General features: G+C 39.0%; 1 protein-coding gene across 7 annotated transcripts; it reads left to right on the top strand.

Moving 5' to 3' along the window:
* Positions 1–1,011: 1,011 nt before the first annotated feature.
* rhoca (ras homolog family member Ca) lies at positions 1,012–21,115 on the top strand. 7 transcript variants are annotated; one of them, XM_031301876.2, is made up of 5 exons: positions 1,012–1,126; positions 13,586–13,743; positions 15,927–16,047; positions 16,587–16,717; positions 18,873–21,115. In XM_031301876.2, exons 2-5 carry the CDS (start codon positions 13,588–13,590, stop codon positions 19,044–19,046), a joined length of 582 nt encoding a protein of 193 aa, XP_031157736.1. In that variant the 5' UTR covers positions 1,012–1,126; positions 13,586–13,587; the 3' UTR covers positions 19,047–21,115. The 7 variants fall into 7 exon arrangements, with proteins under 7 accessions (XP_031157736.1, XP_031157735.1, XP_031157733.1 ...); XM_031301875.2 differs by having other exon boundaries at positions 1,032–1,126; positions 13,583–13,743; XM_031301873.2 differs by having other exon boundaries at positions 1,034–1,224.
* The last annotated feature ends 579 nt before the right edge of the window (positions 21,116–21,694 follow it).

Raw genomic sequence — 21,694 nt, 5'->3', positions numbered from 1 at the left:
CGAGATAAGACACACCTGTCAGCCTGTAGATATTGTTCAGATATGAAGTGAATGTTTTTTGTTTTGTTTTTTTGGTGCCAGAGGGACGTACTGGTGAGATCCACACCCATCCTTTCTGTTGCACTTGTACTACGAATGATGTCATCTTTGACCGGTGAGGGGAGGAGGACCTGGGTGAATTCAGCGCCTGCAGCAGCTCCGTCAAGTTGGTTAGAAGTAACCATAACAGCCCCGGAAATACAGGCAGTGGCCTTCAAAATAATAGTGTAAACTTTTTGTCACTTCAGGGAAAACATTGTTTAAGTATATGAGTGTACAACGCTAAATTATTCATATTAACTACTAATATAACCAATGATTAATAAATTAATCAATTTTGTCACAGCAGCTGTTTTTTTCTTCCTTTTGACAGCTGATATAAAAGTTCTGTGACATCAATCATAGGGGTGTGGCCACAGAAGTGCAACATCATGCTTGAAGGTTTTGTGAGTCATTTCTAATTTAAATGTTTATTTATGTGTATATTGATGGACTGTAACACGGGGGGGAGTATTTGTAAGTTTGTTTGTTTTTTTACTGAATAGATGTTTATAGAAAAAAAACAGGAGATTGGCACATAAACAATCACTGTGTGACACAATACATACTATACTAGTTATACAACCAATTTTCCTGTACTTGTTTACTTACTTACCCCAGGTTTTCTGTGAGATTGTGAAACACAATTGTATGTAGGGAAATGCAATGTGATCACAATATATGGCCCAAGATTATTTATCCTAATGATCGAGAACCCTGTTGATATTATACTTTAGTGGTACCAATTTGCAAGTAAGTATCAAATTACAAAGGAATATTATTATTATTATTATTATTATTATTATTATTATTATTATTATTATTGTTGTTGTTGTAATGACTGGAGGCTCTGAACTACTCTCTTGTTAAGAAGACTGTGATGGATTCTAACTTTAACGACCTGCCCCTTTTATTTTGAAAGTCCTAAACGGAAGCACGGTTATTTAGCCTAGCCTTGCATGTCGCTGGTGTCGGTGGGAGGATCTTGCTCGTCTGCCCCGTTTCTCAGCACCCTCTCCGTAAAAAATAGCGAATACTGCAGCAAGAAGTAAGTGTATGAGTGTGTATGTGTGCGTATGTGTTTGCCAGGATTAAGAGGAAAAGCGGGGATTAATATATAAAAACCTCTCATCGGGTTGCTGACAGGTAATTATGAAACGGAAGCTGTAGTTTGACTAAATGTTCTCATTTGACACAACTTAGCAGTCTAATTATGGCTCACGTTACTTGGGTAAGAGAACAAGGTGGTGGCTTGTCCTCACAACGTTACTGACATTCGCCTTTTTCCTGCTTTGGTAGTAGTTTAATTCCTGACTATAATTAAGTATATATCCAGTGTGAGTGTAGCTGTCAGGGCGTGTTTCTGTACAACTGTTGATAGCTTCATTGCTGGTAGTTTCAAAGTCGAAGCAGCAGATCAGATCCGGTTGGTACGTCTGTCCAACTGCTGCGACCTCAATAAGCAATTCCACATGGCAGCTCTCCTAATGAGCCTTTTCTATTCCTGGGAACACTTCATTTCCTCATTATTAAGACTCTCATCACTTAGAGGGCGTTGTTTGAACTGCCCACAATGATTTGCAAACACACAACAAAACCTGCGGAGGGTGACATTTGGTGAGTTATACTGAAACGCCCAAATCGGCTTAATTATAGTATGTTGAAGAAAGAGCTTTTAATGTGATTTAAATATGAAGGTCCCATTCATGATAACTTAAAATCCACATAATGACAATAGGCTATGTTATCCTCATCCTCCATAATGTTTATTGAAAAATCAACCTACATGTGGCATTCATGCAAAATATATTCTTTATACCATTGCAGATATATGTTGACAGCAGAACTGTGAGTGATAGAACAATTAAGTCAATTCATTGGTTAGTGATTGGCAGAAAATGAATAACAATTTTGGTAATGGAGTTATTGTTAAATAACTTATCAAGCAAAATTACATCATTCTTCGGTTCCAGCTTTTTAAATGTGAATATTTGCTGCTTTTCTCTGTTTTGCATAATTATAAAAATGAATATATTTGGGGTTTGCACTGGACAGAAGAAGAAATTTGAAGATGTCAAAATGGGCTTTGGAAATATTTTAATGCACATTTTTCACTGTTCCTTTGACATTTTAAAGACTTCATTAATGATTCGACTGGATAATCAATAATGATCATAGTTGCATTACCGAAAACTGCTAAATTGTGTTTTCAAATGCTCAAAATATGTTTTGAAATACATTTCATCACCATGTTCAACTACACAATTGTGCATTAGTCTTGTCTAAATGTTTTGCTGCTGTATATTAGAGCTACATCTAACAATTGTTATCATTATCGATGTTAATATTAGATTTTTTTGTCTATAAAATGTCAGAAAGTAGTGACAAATGTACATTTCACAGAGCATACAGTGACATCTTCAAATCGCTTGGTTGAAATGAATCATTAGTTTCAGCACTTGTGCTTGTCCCTGGAGGAACAGACGTGTATTCGGGCTGAGGAGATTTGTCTGCTGCTTATGACCTGAGTTATTGAACAGAAGTTAGTCATAAGGTGTCGGTTTTCACAAACCCACGCGTTGTATCCTCTGCCTCCTGTCTTTGAGTTTGGTCATCATCATGCTCCGGCTGCCACCAGCTGACTCCACTCTCTTGTCTTGCCCTACTTCCTCTCAGTAGGCTTTAAGAGCAGGAGTATTTGTGGCTGTATTCCTGTGGTGTACTGTATTTATAAATTGCTGCTTGACGGAAGCTATGAAAGTGACCAGGCAGGCGGTCAGTAAATAATAAAAAAAAATAGCCAGCCAATACATTGATTAGATAAGCTCTAGTTGTGACCCGTCTAGTTGTGGATACCACCATAACCACATGAATTTAAAGGAATAGTTTGCCATTTTCGGAAATACGCCTATTTGCTTTCTTGTGGGGAGGGATGAGAAGATTGTCCGCAGGTCTATACATGACATGTAAAGCTTAGCTTAGCATAAATACTGTAAACCGGGGTAAACTAGCCTGGCTCTCCTCAAAAGTAACAGAATTCACCCACCATCAATATGTAAAACTCATTCATTTACATTTTATATTTCGTCTGTTCAGTCCATTTAAACCTGAAACGACAAGTTGCAGTTTCAGGGCAGCCTTGCTGCCAATTTGTGCCAGCTGCCACTCGCAGTATACTGGCCCAAAAACATTGTCCCCTAGACCAGTGGTTCTCAACCTTTTTGAGTTGCGACCTCCTAGAATAATGAGGTTGGTGTTCGTGACCCCCACCTCCTCGACAACGAGAAAAAGAGCTGCAAATCGGTGTAAACAGCTGTGTCTACGTGTCTCCCCCTGCTGATTTTGAATGATTATTATGAATGCCGTGATTAATACATGGAAACAAAAAATGCTTTGCTTTAATGACAGTTTAGTTTAGTTTTAGCAGCCAGCACCTATCCTTGTCCAATGTTTGTGACTTTTTCTCCCCCCCCCCCCCCCGACCCCTTTCTGTGTTTCAGAATCTTCTGATTTACAAATGAAGTTCTGAATATAACACATGAAATGTACTAAACTTCACACAGTAAAAATCATACCCCAGTCTAGAATATGTTATAAGTTTTCTCCACAACCATCTGGCGACCCGACCCCCAGGTTGAGAGCCACTGCCCTAGACCACCATTGTAAAAGAGACGTCTGTAAAACAAGTTGACTTTGTACTATGAATTTTTAATCCATTAAAATGTTTTGTTTGTAAAACTTTCCCAGAGCCTAGAGAAGAGATTTTTTAAAGTGAGTGATGTCATCCCAGAGTCTATGAACTGAGTGGGAATGCTCGGCCGGGGCTTGTGAGATAAACACTAATGCACTTAAACGCTTAAGATAAAAAAGACATTTTCATTCAGTTGAATAGGCGCCGCCATCTTTAAGTCCGGTATCCAGTTCTTATAATACATACAGTACATGTGGGTTATTTGCTTGGCTATTTCTTGGCTGGGAGCAGTGACTTCCTGGAGTCAGCTGAGACTTCTTTATGCTAAGCTAAGCTAACTGGCTGTGGCCTTATACTGTATTTACTGAACATATATGAGAGTGGTATTGATTTTCTAATCTAACTCTCGTCAATAATACAAATGTAAAATGTATTTCCCAAATGTCAATATATTTCTTTAACATGAAAATCGTATTTAATATAGAAACATCTAAATTATTTATCTATGTAGGACTGCACGATATGAGGAAAATATGCGATAACGTTGAATACGCGATAATAATAAGACATTACTTGCGATCAATAAACCGATATTAAATTGTACTTAGTTCTGCATTTCTGCTGCTTTCAGTATTTTGCTAAAATTCAACAAATTGCTTGTTGAATATAAAACAAATGAAAGGAAATCATTTCCAACATTCTTTTATTGAACACATTGAACATTGAATTGAATAAAAAAGGCACCACTGAAAAAGAATGAGTTAAATTTTTTTAATTTCTTTTTTAAGATTATTTTTTGGGCATTTTCAGCCTTTATTTTTGACAGGACAGCTGAAGGGGAGAGAGAGGGGGAATGACATGCAGCAAAGGGCCGCAGGTCGGAGTCGAACCCTGGCCCACTGCGTCGAGGAGTAAACCTCTATATATGGGCGCCCGCTCTACCAACTGAGCTATCCGGGCGCCGAGAGTTAAATTTTAAATTTTAAAGTGCACTTTTCAACTGATGTTTTTTATTTTCAACTAACACAAAAATCTCAGTGTCGCAGCCTTTCGCGATATGTCGCAGCCGCGATGGGTTTATTGCGCAAGTTCATATCGCGATAACGATAAAAAAAAAAACCGATATATTGTGTAGCCCTAATTTTAAGTACCTTTTTATTATCAATTTAGAGTCCGATTGTTTTTCTTCATATGGATAAATAGGTAATTATCCTTAGGAGGTCTCAAGGGAAATGTCATACCTGGTTTTATTTCATGGGCTGGCTAACCTTTGGTCATTTCCATGGGTGTACCAGTAAAGTCATGACTCAGTGTAAGAAGCTGGTGTGTTTGTAACATACGCCCAAAGAATGTAAGAGGCTGACCTGATCCTCTGTTTATACTCCTGCTGTTGTTTAAGAAAGCTCAGCACTTACATTTCACTTTCATGCACTTGAGTCCACAGCTTATACTCAGGAATCTCCACATTGTATCCATCAATGCCTGATCTGAAACAGGCTAAAGCTTTTTTGTAAGATTATTTGTTGAGTAGTCACCCAACATCTGATGCTGCATGTGATTCGATGTGCTTCCTGTCAGATTCAGTCAGATAAGATTTGTAGTTAATGGTGATGTAGACAGCCGGTGTCGCAGGATGTCTGCTCTGTCTCAGCCACAACCTCGGCCAGTTTATGGACTTTAGCCCATTTCTCAGACAGACAGACAGACAGACTCGCAGAGGTGAGGCAAATTCTTGCGTGCCTTCATATCTTAAAGCGTCTTTCTTTTTTTAAAACAGCCAGTTAGCTTGTGTCTCTTGAGAAAGATAATTGTACAAACACTTATTTCATATTAGAAATAAGTTGTAGTTAGGTAGCCAAAGATTCTGGAGGACATTCCTGTAAAAATCATGTCCCTGAAGTACTTTAAAAGTCCTTTTTTTTTATTCTGTAGTAAAATAAGTTTTACATTGTTGTTCCATAGAGAGTTAGGCTCTCTGGGTGAATGTTTATCTGTCAAACAGTCAAAATCCAGCCTTGTTTTTATTGCTTATGTTAGTTATGAAGCCAGAGTTTGACTGAGCTCCTTGACAACTCCTAATGGCAACACAAAAAAAACAAACAGGAAATAACTTTTCAATGTTGATGTCAGCTGATCTGTAACTCCAGGCTCTCTGAGTTTAGTTTAGTGTAGTGTATAAAAGAAAGAGGTGCAGCCCTGGAATGCCTGTTAGAGGAGCAAAACTATCCTACTCGGACTCATTTCCTGTAATATGTTTGCTTGTTTGCAGGACCTCAGAAGTGAAAAAGTCATCATCTCAGGAACAACAGGCCTTTTATTGGTTGGATATTTGTCTATGTTCAGCATTGTTGTTGATTTAAAAGTCATATGAGGATTGAAAGGTAGCTCTACCTCATTGGTCAGGGTCACGCTCTGCTCTGGGCTAACTCTGCTCAGCTTGTTGCATAACTCCTGTTGGGCCCTATAAGCCTCAGGAAACCTTAGAGAAAGAGAGAGGTGGTGTGTTCATTAACCCGGACCATTGCTCAAACAGTTGTAGGAAGTAAGGGTGCTATGCTTTATGTATTTTAACGGCTCCTTATGTTGTTTTGGATCAAGTTTTATGTTTCCAGTCAGAGAGAGTCTGCTTTATTGCTAGTGACACAGTGAACTCACACGTACTACGACGGCTTCCATACTTAATTTGTTTGTATACTTTTGGTCTGCAACTATTGTTTACAATTTTCATTATTAATTATTCTGCGGATTACTTTTCGATGAATTGTTCAATCAATAAAACACCCCAAAATAGTGAAAAATGTTCACGACTTGACGTCTACAATTTACTTTTGTCTGACCAACAGTTCAAAAAGTACTCAAAGTACTTCCAAAATACTACTATTATACTACTATACTACTACTATTATTTTTATATATATATATATATATATATATCTATCTCTGTCTCAAGTCTTTGAGGGGCAAGTTCAAGTCAAGTCTCAAGTCTTTTGCCAAGAGTCCAAGTCAAGTCTCAAGTCTCTGGCTATCTGATCTGTCCCTAACACTGTATTGTTAAATCTTATGAATTCAAAGCATGTCCTGTAGCTGTCACATCATATGGATACAACTATAAAGATACTATTTGCCTGTTCCCAGCATTAGCACAACACTTTGCAATGGTTAGCTTGTTACCTGTGACGATATATATGCTAAATGTAACGTCTCTTTCACATTAGTGTGTGAGTGACTGTCCTATTTGGAGACGTGTTTTGAGACGCCTGATAAAGTCCGACGACGTTGATCCGGCATTATTTATCTTGGTGCCACACACCTTGCATGTAGCTGTTCTCTTACTGCCACTGTTTATGAAGTTATTGAAAGCAAAACTAATGACAAAAGGCACAACTCCAGGAGGACTTGGTATTGCCATCTGCAATGCATTTTTTGATATGTGCGCGCACATAGGCGCATGCGTTACGTTGCACATTATGGCAAAGGGCAGGGGACATACAGCTCGTCATACGTTTCCCCGTATATGCGCCAATAAAAGAAAATAGAAATACATTAATACATTTAGATTTAAAAAGCAATAATTGTATGAAAACAGGTTGTTGACGAGTCTCGAAGCTCGAGTCCGAGTCAAGTCTGAAGTCTTTTGGGTCGAGTCGCAAGTCAAGTCTGAAGTCAGCTGTTAGTGCAACTTAAGTGCGACTCGAGTCCGAGTCTCAGACTCGAGTCCCCATCTCTGATATATATATATATATATATATATATATATATATATATATATATATATATATATATATATATATACTTTTTATGATAGAAGAGGAAAACAACAAATCCTTCTCATTTAGAAGCTGGAACCAGCAAATGTGGCAAGTTTGCTTCATAAATTACATGATTAATAAATTATCACAATTGTTGGTGATTGATTTTCTGGTCAACACTTTTTTGTTAACCTTAATCTTTGTACAAATTAAACAAGCAAAATAAAAGGTGGTAATCTGGGAGCTTTGGGTGTGCTGGTGTGTGGATTTTTAATAACTTTGGACAGTGTCAAGGCTTGCTATATGTTTTCCCCCCCAAAATGTTTTTCTTTATGCTAAGCTAAGCTAACCAGCTGCTTGAGGTAGCTTCATATTTACTGTACAGCCTTGAGAGTGGTATTGATCTTCTCGTCTAACTCTGGGCAAGAAAGCAAGAAAGTGTGTTTCAAACTAAACCTAACCCGTTTTTACCCAAATCTAACCCTATCCAATACGAGAAAGGAAAATAACTCCTTGGTTGAACTACACACCATATAGACAAATGCAGTATACAAACCCTGTGTTTAAACAACGCAGAGGGTTGCGTTGGTCGGTGTTGCCTATCAGTGAGACATGAAATACAATCCAGAAAGTTTCAGTAAGAGATCTTGCCAAAACACTGCACAGCGGTTTATAAAATATTTTACAACTTTGAAAAGTTATTGCGGCAGGAATTATCTTTCGTCACAAGCTAAAAATGTTGGAACCACTGCTCGAAGATATATCACTAAGAATAGATCACTAATATAAGTAGCTCATATCACTGTATCAGGTTGCATATTTGTTCTTCAGCTTTTGTTATAACTTTGTGCAGATAAAACATAAAATGCAGGCTTTTATTACAATAAAAATTAACTTGACTAAAAAAGACCAGTTAAAGTGTCTATTTGTAACTTTCAGTTTGTGTTGATTCTGACGGCCGCTTCGGACAAAAGCGATACCTGCTGTCGTAAAGATCTTTTCTTTACGGTGCTGTATTACCCACTGTAGATTACTGAGTTAGCGTTACCGGGAGGTCGTATAGTTGCAATGCATGTTTTTCAGAAAATCCTTCATTTACAATAAGAGAGTACGTTACAGATAGTCAAGTGTTGCATACGGTAACTTTGTTACGTGTCGTGAGTTAAACCGGGTGACGTTACCACTGTCACTGTGTCACGAGCCAAAGCATTAAGAGTTTGTTGTAGCAACCAACGTAAAAATAATAGCTTATAGCGCATTTCATGAAACCCAAGGACACTTTACACAAGTACAGGGGGACAAGGGAAAAGAAAATAGTAGGCCAACACAAACACGGAATAAAACGTCTGCGCTAAATGAAAGGGGGACGTAATTTAATGCCGGCTACTGACATACAACCACATTGCGCAATCTAAAGTTATTTTATGAATGAAATAGACATATTACATACCTGAGGGTCAATTCGGGTTTGGTTTTGAGTAATTTACATTCCCATAATTGTCTCCATATGTTGAAAGCCAGACCGAGTGTGACTCGGGGTTTGATGGTCCTGCCCCAGTATCAGCCATAACTACAACAGATCAGAACTTATTCAATTAAAATACAATTAGGCCTATATAAAGAAATCGCCTGCTACCTTTTACCTGCATACTCACTAACACAGGCTTTTCCGGTGTTAGGCCGAAATCTGTGGCCCGTCAGAATGTGTGCTCTGTAGCGCCGTCTACCTGCCATTATTCATTTTGTTACTTTGCGGAAAAAATCGGATCCGGGAAAAGGCATTAATAAAAACTATATAACAATAGCGTTCTTTTCACTTGGTCTCGTTTGCTGTTACAGGTGATTTATGATCACCAGATTAAAAATTACACAGTTTCAGAAACATTTAAAAGTTACATATAATCACTTTAACTAAAGGGTAGCTCAGCATTATTCTGTATGATTTTGTTATATTTGCTTACAGTATGTCTCTTTGATGTTTTAACCAGCAAGTAACACAGTGTTCTAGTTGTCTCACAGTTATAGACTATAGTTGGTCCTCCGTCAACCTCAGAATGATTGAAGACTTTATGAATATGTTGTAGCATACCTCTTTGCACCACTGGATAAATCTCAGTTGTGTTGTATAGAGTCACAGTGACAGGTAAATGAAAATGTCTGCACCCTGAACTGAGTGATGGTTATGGAGAGCTGATGGAATGATGTTGAACCATTCCTGCTCTTTTGTCACAGCTTTCACAAGGACGGTTAATCTCTCAGTGACACCTTTGCTTTCATTCAGTAGCGTCAAGGTCAAAGGTCAGCCAGCTGATACTGGTTGCAGATAAGTGGTGCCCAGGCCCCGATATACAGCGCTTAGCCCCTCTGCTGATTTTGTCTAGTGGCCACTTGTGGCGGTATTGCAACGAAAAATCCCTCTGTGACCCAGAAAGGATTTTAACCATAGACCACCATTGCAAAAGAGACTAAAACTGCTGCCAGAACACCTCCAACTACAAACAAGGTCTGGTGTGGCTCTTTGTATTTTGTAGTTTTAATCCATGGACTTTTTATGTTTGAAAAACTTCCCTAGAGCTGAGAAAAGCGATTTAAAAACATGTAACGTCACCACGCAGTGGGTTGCATATCAAGTAAACCCGGAAGCTAAGAAACTTTTTTGGCGGATGCGCCACAGAGCAACTCTCAAAGAAATGAACAGGGCTCTGCCAATAACGTTCATCCAGGTCTTATAAGACATCCATGGTGGTGCCCATTTACATGTTGTGATAGCATCAGGGTGAGATCAGGCTTTGATATGAATGTGGAGAGGATGAATGCTGGCTGAGACATGATAAACAGGCTTGATCTGGATGACATCACTTGTGAAATCGTTGACTGGCAACCGCATAAACTTCATCCTCAGTGGTCGCTGTCATTAGTATGCATTAGCGCTTAAGTTTGGGGCCATCAGTCATAGACAGTCTGGGTATTGGGCACAGTTTGTGACTATATGGTACATTTTCACGCATAATTTCCTATTGTCAATGTGTCGAGATGTTCCTTCGTCGTCTCCCAATATCTCTGCCAGAAAGGACAAGCTATCATTGTGCAGTGCAGAGAGAGCCTGTGTGTGTGTGTGTGTGTGTGTGTGTGTGTGTGTGTGTGTGTGTGTGTGTGTGTGTAAGCATGCTTGCGTGCTTGCATGTGTTGCGTTGCCTCTGGCAGCCCTCTCCCTGTCCCGGCTCTGCTGAGGCCTGTCCAAACAGAACTGCAGCCAAAAGCTCCTCCCAGGCTGCACAGAACAGGAAGTGGATTGTTTTTTTTTTTTTTTCAAAGGGTGAGCCTGTGAGGCCTTGGTGCTGCTGTCTCCCACTTGTTTTGGTTTTGATCCCATCATTTCCCTGGAAATCTAAAGATACTGTGTAGTTTCTCTGAAAGCAGTCTCTGTTCAAATGAAATATTCTGTTTTTTGTTGAATATAATCTCATAATAGTTGAATATAATCTCATAATAGTTGAAGCTTTGCAACGGCAGCTGAAGTAAATGATGATGATGATTTGTGGTCGACATTGTACAGTATATTTAGGGGATTTGCTTAACTGTCTTTCAATACATATTTAACATGTAGAAACAACAGAAGTGCGCACACTACCAGTATTTGCTAAATCTGCCTAAATTAAAATTGAGTCTTTGGCATATTTTGGCAAAACTTGTGCAGCTGTAACTCAACACACTGCACCAGAGGGAGTGGGCCTTTGGACCAAAGTGAGAAAATGGGAACAAACCATGACCAGAATTCCCAGAAGAAGGAATAGACTCAAGATATTAATAAAACTGCCAAACAAGCAAACACACCCACAATTTCCAGTATGGCTACTGGTTATGCCAAGTGTAAATATCCATGGAAACATGGCTGGGTAGCAATTTCTTCTCTTATATCACCCCCCCCCCCCTTCACTTTGCGATTCAACTCATTTTTTATTTATATATTTTGTTTTAATAATATATATATATATATATATATATATATATATTGTTTTAGAATATGTATAAATGTACACATGTATGTGCTTTTGTATCTTATTCTGTTATTATGGCACTACAGAGACAATTCATAAGTCAAATATTTCCCTGCTAATGTGTGCAAGGACTTTTCTTATTCAACAGTTTTCAGTGTTTTTTTCTTATCCTTACAGTTTGGAGTTGAGTTTAAAATCCATAACAATTTGAGTGTAGTAGTTAACTTCAAAATGTTAAGTAGAGCTGCAACAGTTAGTCCATAGGTCGATCTTTTGAATCGTTGTTTAGGAAAGTTTTTGTTTGTTTACTCATTCACTGCCAGCACTCTCCCCGTTTCCAGTCTTTGTGCTAAGCTAACTGGCTGCTGGCGGCAGCTTCATATTTACTGTACAGACAAGAGTGGTATCAATCTTATCAATTAATTCTCTGCAAGAAAGGATATATGCATATTTTCCAAAATGGCAAACACTTCCTTTCATAAAATCCATGTCATATATGGTGTCCTTTTTATTTCTTCATAAATTTAATCTCAGTTGGATGATTTAAGACTTTGCAAATGTTGACAGGTATTAGCTTTAAAATGTCAGAAGATTTTGCACAAATCCCCCAGCCCTGCATGGAAGAAATGATGTTTTGCAAGTCAGCTAACTAATCCACTGATGTGTTATGAAACCAATCAAACAATAGTTTGACTAATAACTTCAGTCCGTATTCTTGATGAGTCTTTATGGTTTGATGCTACTTACTGACAGTTTTGGTGTTGCTATGCATCCAAGCAGAGTGGGTGTTGGGGCAGACTCAATTTAAAAGTTATGCCAGCAGCACTGAAAGATCCATTTCCCCTGATAAGTGGGTGCCCTCATGAAGAGGATTGCTGTCAAGACTGTCTGGCAGAAAGTGGATGAGGTGAGCAGCCAAATGACTATATGCACAGCTGCTCCCAGGCAGCAGGGCTCCAGCTCATCCATCAGCTGCACTGCTAACTCATCCCCACGCAGCCTGCACTAACTACAGCAGTCCTCATCTGGCATTATTGCAGAAATGTTTCTTGGTTTTATGGATTGTATTTTTGTGCACAGGAAACCTGCAAAGCTACATCCTTGCAGGCCTGAAGTGTAGTTGTGAAATTGAACCCTGTATCCATCTTTGTTTGACATGGTTTTGTTTTGGTGGTAAATACTTGCCTGGTATTTTCTTTCTTCTGCAGTTTGTGCACATGCTTACAACTCTGTAAACCCCATGTAAGCAATTACAGCGTAACACTGGAACAACATATGTGCGGCAGGTTTAGCTGTTGTTCCTCTTTAATGCAATGTCATTTTGAGAGAATTAGTATAATGTCTACAGAGTGTTCCTGAAGAAGCATCTGGAGAGATCAAAAGCAGGGCAGTGTTTTGTCTGCTTTAGGACACCACCAGTACTTTAGCAGCTGCTCTGATTTCCTGGACGCTTTTCTTTTCCACACACGTTGCAGAGGGAAACAAACAGGGCGGAGCAGGAGCATGATAGCACATTCCTTCATGTCCCAGCTTGTCTCACCAACATCCCCACACACACACACACACACACACACACACACACACACACACACACACACACACTCGCTCTTTCTCTCTCTCTTTCTCTTCCCCATCACTCCACTATCTTCCCCCTCCTCCTCTGTTTTTTATGTAGATTTATAGACTAGATTCGTCATCGGGGATTCAACGTCTGTGACTGCAGTTGTCTGTGACAACGTGCAGATCAGAGAGCACTCCCTTTGGCATAATGTGATGCAGTACTACTGAAGTCAGAGATGTCAGTGGTCGCTTTGGAGCCACACAGCATGAGCAGAAAGTTTTTGTACAGCATTGTGTTCCTGTTTTATCTTGTGTTCCTGTGATCTTTTACAAATAACTTAAATATCTGAAACGTACAAAACGAGACAACAAAGTGTGACTTTGATGTTGACAGGTGAAATCTCCCTTGACGGGGAAAAGTTTCTTTTGTAGTGATGGTTTTGACACGCAACTTTTTATTTAAATTTTTTTTGACTTCCTGTAAAAACCCTTCTCTTGTTTCCCAGCAGAGATGGCAACCATTCGGAAGAAGCTGGTGATTGTCGGGGATGGAGCATGTGGGAAAACATGTCTTCTCATTGTTTTCAGTAAAGACCAGTTTCCTGAAGTCTACGTCCCGACAGTGTTTGAGAACTACATCGCTGATATCGAGGTTGACGGAAAACAGGTTTGTAGATTTGAGCAGTCTAGAAGAAGTTGTCTGTTCCATAGGAAGTCTTTCCGTTTGTGTCAGAAACCAGCACTGTCCTTAAAGTAATAACATGAATGACCTATCTGACCATTTGCTTTAAATGAAGGATCTTGTAAAAGAGGTCATAAATGTGAACTTGCTGGCTCCATACAGTACGTGATATTTTGCTGAAAGACTGAGGCTAAAGTTGTTTGTCCCAGCCGCCAAAGAAATCAGTATCTTGTGTCAGTAACATTTGATGATCCATGTAGAAGACGTGAAATTACAGAAACACCATTGTTGCAGTGTAGCGCTAGTTAGTCCCAGTATTAATAGTCTGATACTACATACTTTATTGTTGTACTGTATTTTAACATTTACATATAAGTGTAAAAGAAACTCCCAAATCCAGCCCCATGAACACCTCTTTAACGTGCATAATTCCGAAGTTGGACAGACCTGCTGGGCCAAGTTACGGTGCTCAGCTCTGATTGGACAATCACTGCTCAGGGGAGGGGTTTAGCAAACGGTCAGTTACATGTGGTGTGTCCGAGCCGAGGTCACTCTTGTGTTCACTGATTCACTACTTTCTAGATGAAAGAGTAGTTTACTTTACAGCCATTTGAGATGTGTAGCTCAAATACAATGGTTGAGGGTAAATAAAATGCATTATTATTTCAGACACACTTATGAATCCAACTATGTTGTTTGTGTGTTTGTGTGACATCTTAAATCTGAGTCACAGGGAGTTGGTCAGCGAGGGCTGAGTCTGAGCTGCAGATGGCTTGTTATGTCAAAGGGTTTTGTTCTCTTGAGCTGACCACCGCTGCAGGATCACCACTTGGCAAAACAGGAAATGACTCTACTTCCCAGCTTCCTGTTCAGACAGGGAACAGGGATGTCTCCTGGCAATCCCTCTCCTCCCGCTAGGACCCTCCTGCCAGATAAACGACTCTCATTTCCTGTCCTGGTCGCACTCGGATGGGGGGAGGAAAAATAAAGTTAGGGATCCATGATGGACATCGGTCTAGCGGGGGATAATTTGGGAAGAATTAGCCCGTTATACAACCAGCTGGATTAGGTTTGTTTCTCAGACCCTAAATTTGAGTGTCCCTTCCCCTCGAGGACAAAAACATTTTCTTTCTCTCACCTTCAGTGGATTGAGCAGTCTCTAAAAATAGCTGTTTTTCCCCTCGTTCTTTTCCTCCCCAAAGTCTGCAGCTTACAACAAGTCCAGTGGGAACATAACCGCTCTGGTTGCTCATGCAGTCTCAACAGTGTGCAGCCACCTCCCACCCTCTGCCTCTGCGAACTTCTATTTCGGGCTGATGCTTGCACTCTCTGTGGGCATAACCAGAATCTATTGTCATTCAGTAAAAGTTCCAGTATTTAAAAGTTTTCACATAAAAAAATGCCTTCCCCCTCCTGAACACAGTGAGTCAGCTAAAGAGTGGAGTCGGGTAAAGACCGACTGTTAATGCCCCTACAGGGACAGAAGGTATCTGCTTTGATGCTTGCTAATGTCCCACTTTCCCTAAATGAATGAATCAGTGGTGTGATGGGATGAGGTCAGTCCCTGAGATCATTTCCACAACGCTGAGAACATAACAGACTTATGAAGCTGATGAGGTCAGAGCTGCAGTAAATATCTAAACAAGGAATGCAGCTGGGGTAAAACATACCAATCGCAAGTTATGATCAGGATGAAATGTATTTGTGACAGGAGGAGATAAATGTCCCAAGGTTAAACAATCTTAACATTATTTACTTGCTGGTATTTAAAGCATTGGCCTTTTGGTGGGGGGGGGGACTAAAGACGCACCACATGTCTCAATGTTCAAACGTCATTCTCCAAATAGTCACGGCTCTCTGACGATGAGAAGAAAAAAAAAACTTCATCACTAATGATGTCGTGACTGGTTAAATGTTTGTGTATTCATCCGGAACAATGAGCAACATTACTCTGGGTAGACCACTAATTTTAATTTTTAGCCCTTAAGAATGGTTCAAATTACAAAACTTTGAACAAAATGACATGAATGAATGAATCGTGGAGATAAAAAGGAGTATGAGGAGAATCACTCCGTTTCTAAAACCAAGATAAATCCACCGTTCTGTACAGTGTGTGTATTTTGTTTGCCTACTACTTCTTACAATGTTTTTCTTGTGATTTCTCCCAGGTGGAGTTGGCGCTGTGGGATACTGCGGGCCAAGAGGACTACGACAGGTTGAGGCCTCTCTCTTACCCTGACACAGATGTCATCCTCATGTGCTTCTCCATCGACAGCCCAGACAGTTTAGGTAAGGAACTGCTGACATACAGTAGCCTATATTAAAACATTTGTATATTTAAACAAGTCTTAATTAGATACGCCTGGCTGAGACGGCAGCAGCACAGAAAGCTGTCTGTGTCAAAATTATAAAATACATGACTTTATACTGTATAAAAGTGCTATTGTTATCGTGTTTATCTTCACAGAATAAAGGCAGCTCATATCAGCTAAGCAAGCTGTTTGTTAAATGCCTTAATTGACTTGATGGAAAGTAGGATTAGTGCAGCTAAAAACATCTTTGCCTCGAGCAGTCTGCAGAGCAATCCATCATGAGAAGTGTTCTGTGCTGTGACTCTGCACTGCCTCTCTCTCTGCACTGCCTCTCTCTCTCTCTCTCTCTCTCTCTCTCTCTCTCTCTCTCTCTCTCTCTCTCTCTCTCTCTCTCTCTCTCTCTCTCTCTCCCCCTCCCTCCCTCCCTCCCTCCCTCCCTCTCCCTCTCCCTCTCTCTGTGCCTGTCTATCTGTCTCTGTCTGTTTCTTCTCACTTCTTGTCTCTCTCCCGGGACAGAAAATATCCCTGAGAAGTGGACGCCTGAGGTGAAGCACTTCTGTCCCAATGTTCCTATCATCCTGGTGGGGAACAAGAAGGACCTGAGGAATGATGAGCACACACGGAGAGAGCTGGCCAAGATGAAGCAGGTACAAATGCCCCGGAGGGTCAATGAGCTGTGGATTGGGGTAACCAGGCACAAGTACGCACCTCTTGAATACTCAGGCACCAACGGCCTGGGGATATGTGCAGGGTTGAAACATTTCATCAGGTTCAAGTTGTGAAGCTTTTATCTGAATTATTTATGTTCATATTCATGACAAATATTGCTTCACCGGGAGTTCAGAGTGACAAAAGCACTGCATTAAAAAACAAGGGCTGCTTTGTTGACATGTTGCCTCAGGTACTGGTAAAAGTGTGGTCACACACACACACACAACTCTATATATATATATATATATATATATATATATATATTATTTTTTTATTTATTTTTTTTGTCTATATATGTATATTATTTAGTCTATATATGTATATTTATTTTGAAAAGCAGAATGTCAATATTACGTTGATAAAGTAAAATCATATGAAAACTATTGGTCCGAGAAGGTGTTTTTCTAAAAAGCCAAAAGAAAGATGGAACATTAATTGAATACTATCTCCCTTTTCATTTTTGTTAACCTGTCTGTTCCCAGAGGAAAGTTACCTTTCAGTGACAAACAGTGACAGCACTCTGAAAAGGCTGCTAGTGGCCTTTCACTCTTACTATAATGACAGCAGCATGTTGGTTTATTGTGTCACAGCATGCAACTATGGCCCGTTCTCTGTCTCCAGGTCCAGCTAATATATATAATAATAGCAACATGTTGACAAAGCTCTCCAGCTCTTTTAAACGCCACCGTCAGCTTTTCATTTCTGTTGAAACTAAGAGCTGTTTGACAAAGAGTAGCAGTAAGTCATTAGTTCTGTGTTTTGGAGTTTACATGGTTCACACAGACAACAGAATGATGTGGCTGGGAGGGTTATTGAAGTAGTGTGTATAGCTCTGATTTCAAGGTTTACCTGTTTGATAAATTTGTCATTATTTGGAGAAGGTGTGGACGGGCATAAAAACACAGGTGCATCACATTCAGCTTATTTGGTTTTATAAGGGACTGTACAAAAAATATTGGGTTGGGTAGGTAGACTGAACATGTTTAGGGCTGATACTAACAACATTTTAATTATCGATGAATTTGTCAATTATTTTAGTGATTAATTGTATGGTTTATAAGTGTATATTGTATAAACGGAGTTAAAAACTGCCATTTACAATTTTTCAAGTCCAAAAATCAAAGATATTCAATTTACTGTTGTATATGACAAAGAAAAGCACCAGCTCCTCTCATGTAAGAACTAGAGAATATTTGGCATTTTTGCTCGGGAAAATACCTCGAACGATTAATCACAATAGTTGCTGATTCAGCTTCTGACTTATTGAATAGACTAATTGTTGCAGCTCTTTTCTTTTCACAAAAATAAAAGTTCACAAAGATTTTAAGATATACTCCCATTTAAAGCTATAGTGCGTAGTTTCTGTCTCCCCCATGAGGAATTCTAAGTAATGAAAACAATACTGTCGGCGGGTCCACATGATACAGCCTTCCATGATCGCGGACGCACCCCCACCCCTCCTCTACGCAGTTGCTAGTAGCCAAGGAGAACACAGAGGATTAAAAAAAAAATGATGGACTCTTCAGAAGAGGTTATCTTCTTCACTCGAGCTTCTGCGCGGGAAAGTCACCGGACGACACAATCTTCTGAACATAGCCATACTGAGAAATACAGAGAGAGTTGTGTGGAGCTGATAGTCTTAATTAGCTTTGTAGCAACTCATTTGGCAATGACTTGAATGTAACGGATGTTCATTAATATCAAAAAGTTACGCACTAAAGCTTTAAACCTTAAAATATTAATATTGTTTGCATATCCACAGTAGTTAAATTAGAAGCAGTGATTGCCAAAATTGTGGCAAACAGAAAAATATTTTCTAGTTTACTGAATATTAGTCATTTTCTAAACTTTTGAACCAAAAGCTACTGTCTACTACCTACTGTCGTTCAGCTTTTTGTTGAGATGCAGAATAAAGTGGTGGGAGCTGCTATAGGAGACTGATAAATGACGTTTAATCACACCCAAAAATGTAAGATTATCTTTGCTTCAGCAGAAAAACATAACTCAACCCCCTTTTCTGAACACCCCTCCATACTAATACTAATAATACTTTTTGTACAGTTCTTAACGATCTCTGTTCTAACCATGCAGGAGCCGGTGAAGACTGAAGAAGGCAGAGACATGGCCGGCAGGATCAGTGCTTTTGGCTACTTGGAGTGCTCTGCCAAGACCAAGGATGGCGTGCGGGAAGTGTTTGAGATGGCCACTAGAGCAGCGCTGCAGGTCCGCAAGCGCAAAAAGAGAGGCGGCTGCACGCTGCTGTGAGCAGTCGACGCGCCATAAAATCCACTGACCAATAGGAGAGAGAAAAAAAAATCACTTGAAAAGGACTGACCTTTTACCAAATTGCATCTTTGTACTGTATCTCACATTTCACAATAACAGGCAGGCAGATGAATCGAATGCAAACAAACCGAATACAGGAAATTTACTTATTCTATATTACAACCGTGGTTAGAAATTGATGTTTAAAGTTGCTCGTTGATTTGCATTTTTTCCCCTCCCAAACTCTGTCTTTACACAATGTTTTCCTATTTAGTTTTTCTTTATTTGTAACATAACGAGGCAGTGACAGATGCACATATTTGTTTGCAATATTATTCTTCACGAGCTTGAGCAAGCATTATCCTTCCTAGCTTGTATAAAGTCTTCATGAGTAAGGTCCAGACTGTCCTGTTAGTATCACTTCTGTTTATCATGGTAGTCCTGATCTTTGGATCATAAGAGCTAGTGCCTTTTTCTTTCTTTCTTTTAAGTTTGTACGACACTGTACTTCTCATGCTTGTCAGCTAGCTTACGTTTCAGCTGAGGGGCTCTCCATTGTACTGTAGCTAGTGCTGTCATTGTGAAACCTGAGCAAAGCCATAACTAGGGTTTTCAGTAGCTGCCTCATGTAAAAGTAATTAGAGATAAAATCGGATTATTCACATGCATCCTTCATAACTATTGTTAATCTGTGCAGTGGAATTAGATGGGGGGTGAGAACTGGCCAATCGAGACACAAAACCAACATGACTCAACTATGCACAATGGCTGTTAGGACCGACAGGGAGCTGAAACAGAAATAAAAGCCAAAGCCTGGTGAAACTTCCCTTGTTTTTTATTGCGGTAGTCTGAGTTCAGATCTTTTTCTGCTACGATTCAAGTGAAGCGCTCACGCCCGCTGTTGGAATCCGTGTGTTAGACGGGTTAGAGCTGATAGCTTCGCGTGTGGATGTTTCCAGTCGGACGACATTCTCTACATGTTTGAGAGGAGCCGAGTTGTTTGAGAGTTTGTGTGGGGGAGTTTGTTTTTTCCCCGGTGCCTTCTCTGTTGTGTGCCTTTTGGTTGTTCTCTCCCAGACCAGATGGACCAGCTGCTCCATGCCAACCTGATACTGACTGACAAGGTCAGGAGTGACCCGACATGTTTCACAAAGCTCAGTTCTTTGAATGGCTTCAAACATAGGCTTGATTCCACATGTCATTAGGTTCCTAATCTTTCAGTCCTCATAAATGTTAAGATTTAATCTAATAATGCAGTCTCGCCTTGAGTATCTTGGCAGATATAAGATAGATTACACCAATTTACGTTATGTTACTTTACGTGAAGAATGAATCATGGGAAAATGACGTAACTTTTATAATGTGTTTCTTCAACATCACTGGAAAAACATCAGTCTGCAGCCATAAAATAGTCTTTGATGATTTAGAGTAATGTATTACAAAAAAAAAAGTCAGTACAACTGTGGGAAAATAGAAAATGGGTTTATTTATCTTGTCTACATTGGTCTTGATCTTCGCTTCCTGGCAAGATCCATTTGATATTTCACATCCCAAGTCAGCAGAATATTAAGGGTACACACTGAATTGTTAAAGCAGCCTTTGGAGACATGCAGAGACCGTCCACTTGTCCTCTCTTAATACTTGATTGTGATTTTCTCCTATAAAATATAACGGCGTGTTATACAATGCTTAAAAGGCCCAGCAACCATCCTTGGGCACAGACTCTTCACGGCATTCCTTTTCTTCTGCCTCTGTTGCTCATTCATGTACTGTACATGTCCCTTGGTTGCATGTTGCTATCGGTCTAGAAAGAGGTGTGACATGTGACGTGTGATATCTTTGATGTTGCATGCAACCTTCTTACAATGCCAGACAACTAACCTACCCAGCTGGCAGGACCTGTATCGGTTATATTGTAATGCAACGTTATACCCTCTACTGGCCAAGCACATAATAATATAATACACTTTTAAAAAAGCACTTTTCAAAACAGAGTTACAAAGTGCTGTACATAGTTGAACCAGGATTAAAACATTTCAGGACTTAGGCAATTTTAGTAATACAGAAATTACATGGAAAATACAGAAATAAAAGAATAAAATGTCCAATGATGATATAAGACAAAAACAAACAAATAAGACATGTTGAAAATAAAACTGAGGTTAAATTAGTAAGTCTTTTTGGAAAAAAACAACTAAGAAGTGATTTAAAAGATGTCAATGATTCTGCAAGTCTCAGACCCACGTGTGCTTTAACTGAATGATCTAATCGAGACTAATAAAACTAGTTTATATATATATATATATATATATATATATATATATATATATATATATATATATATATATATATATATATATATATATGTATGTATATATATATATATATATATATATATATATGTATATGTATATATATATGTATATGTATATATATATGTATATATATATATGTGTATATATATATATATATATATATATATGTATATGTATATATATATGTATATATATATATGTGTATATATATATATATGTGTGTATATATATATATGTGTATGTGTGTGTGTATATATATATATATATATATATATATATACATACATATATATATATATATATACATACACACACACACACACACACACACAC

The sequence above is a fragment of the Sander lucioperca genome, chromosome 6, assembly GCF_008315115.2.
Source record: "Sander lucioperca isolate FBNREF2018 chromosome 6, SLUC_FBN_1.2, whole genome shotgun sequence".
Lineage (NCBI taxonomy): Eukaryota > Metazoa > Chordata > Actinopteri > Perciformes > Percidae > Sander > Sander lucioperca.
This window is presented reverse-complemented; position numbering and strand designations above follow the sequence as displayed.

What these genes read in the sequence shown, in the direction of transcription:
- rhoca (XM_031301870.2), top strand. Translation starts at nt 5,440, where the DNA reads ATGGACTTTAGCCCATTTCTCAGACAGACAGACAGACAGACTCGCAGA. An exon ending in AGACAGACAGACTCGCAGAG is followed by an intron (nt 5,489 to 13,585) that starts GTGAGGCAAATT and finishes GTTTCCCAGCAG; the next exon opens with AGATGGCAACCATTCGGAAG. An exon ending in CGACAGCCCAGACAGTTTAG is followed by an intron (nt 16,048 to 16,586) that starts GTAAGGAACTGC and finishes CTCCCGGGACAG; the next exon opens with AAAATATCCCTGAGAAGTGG.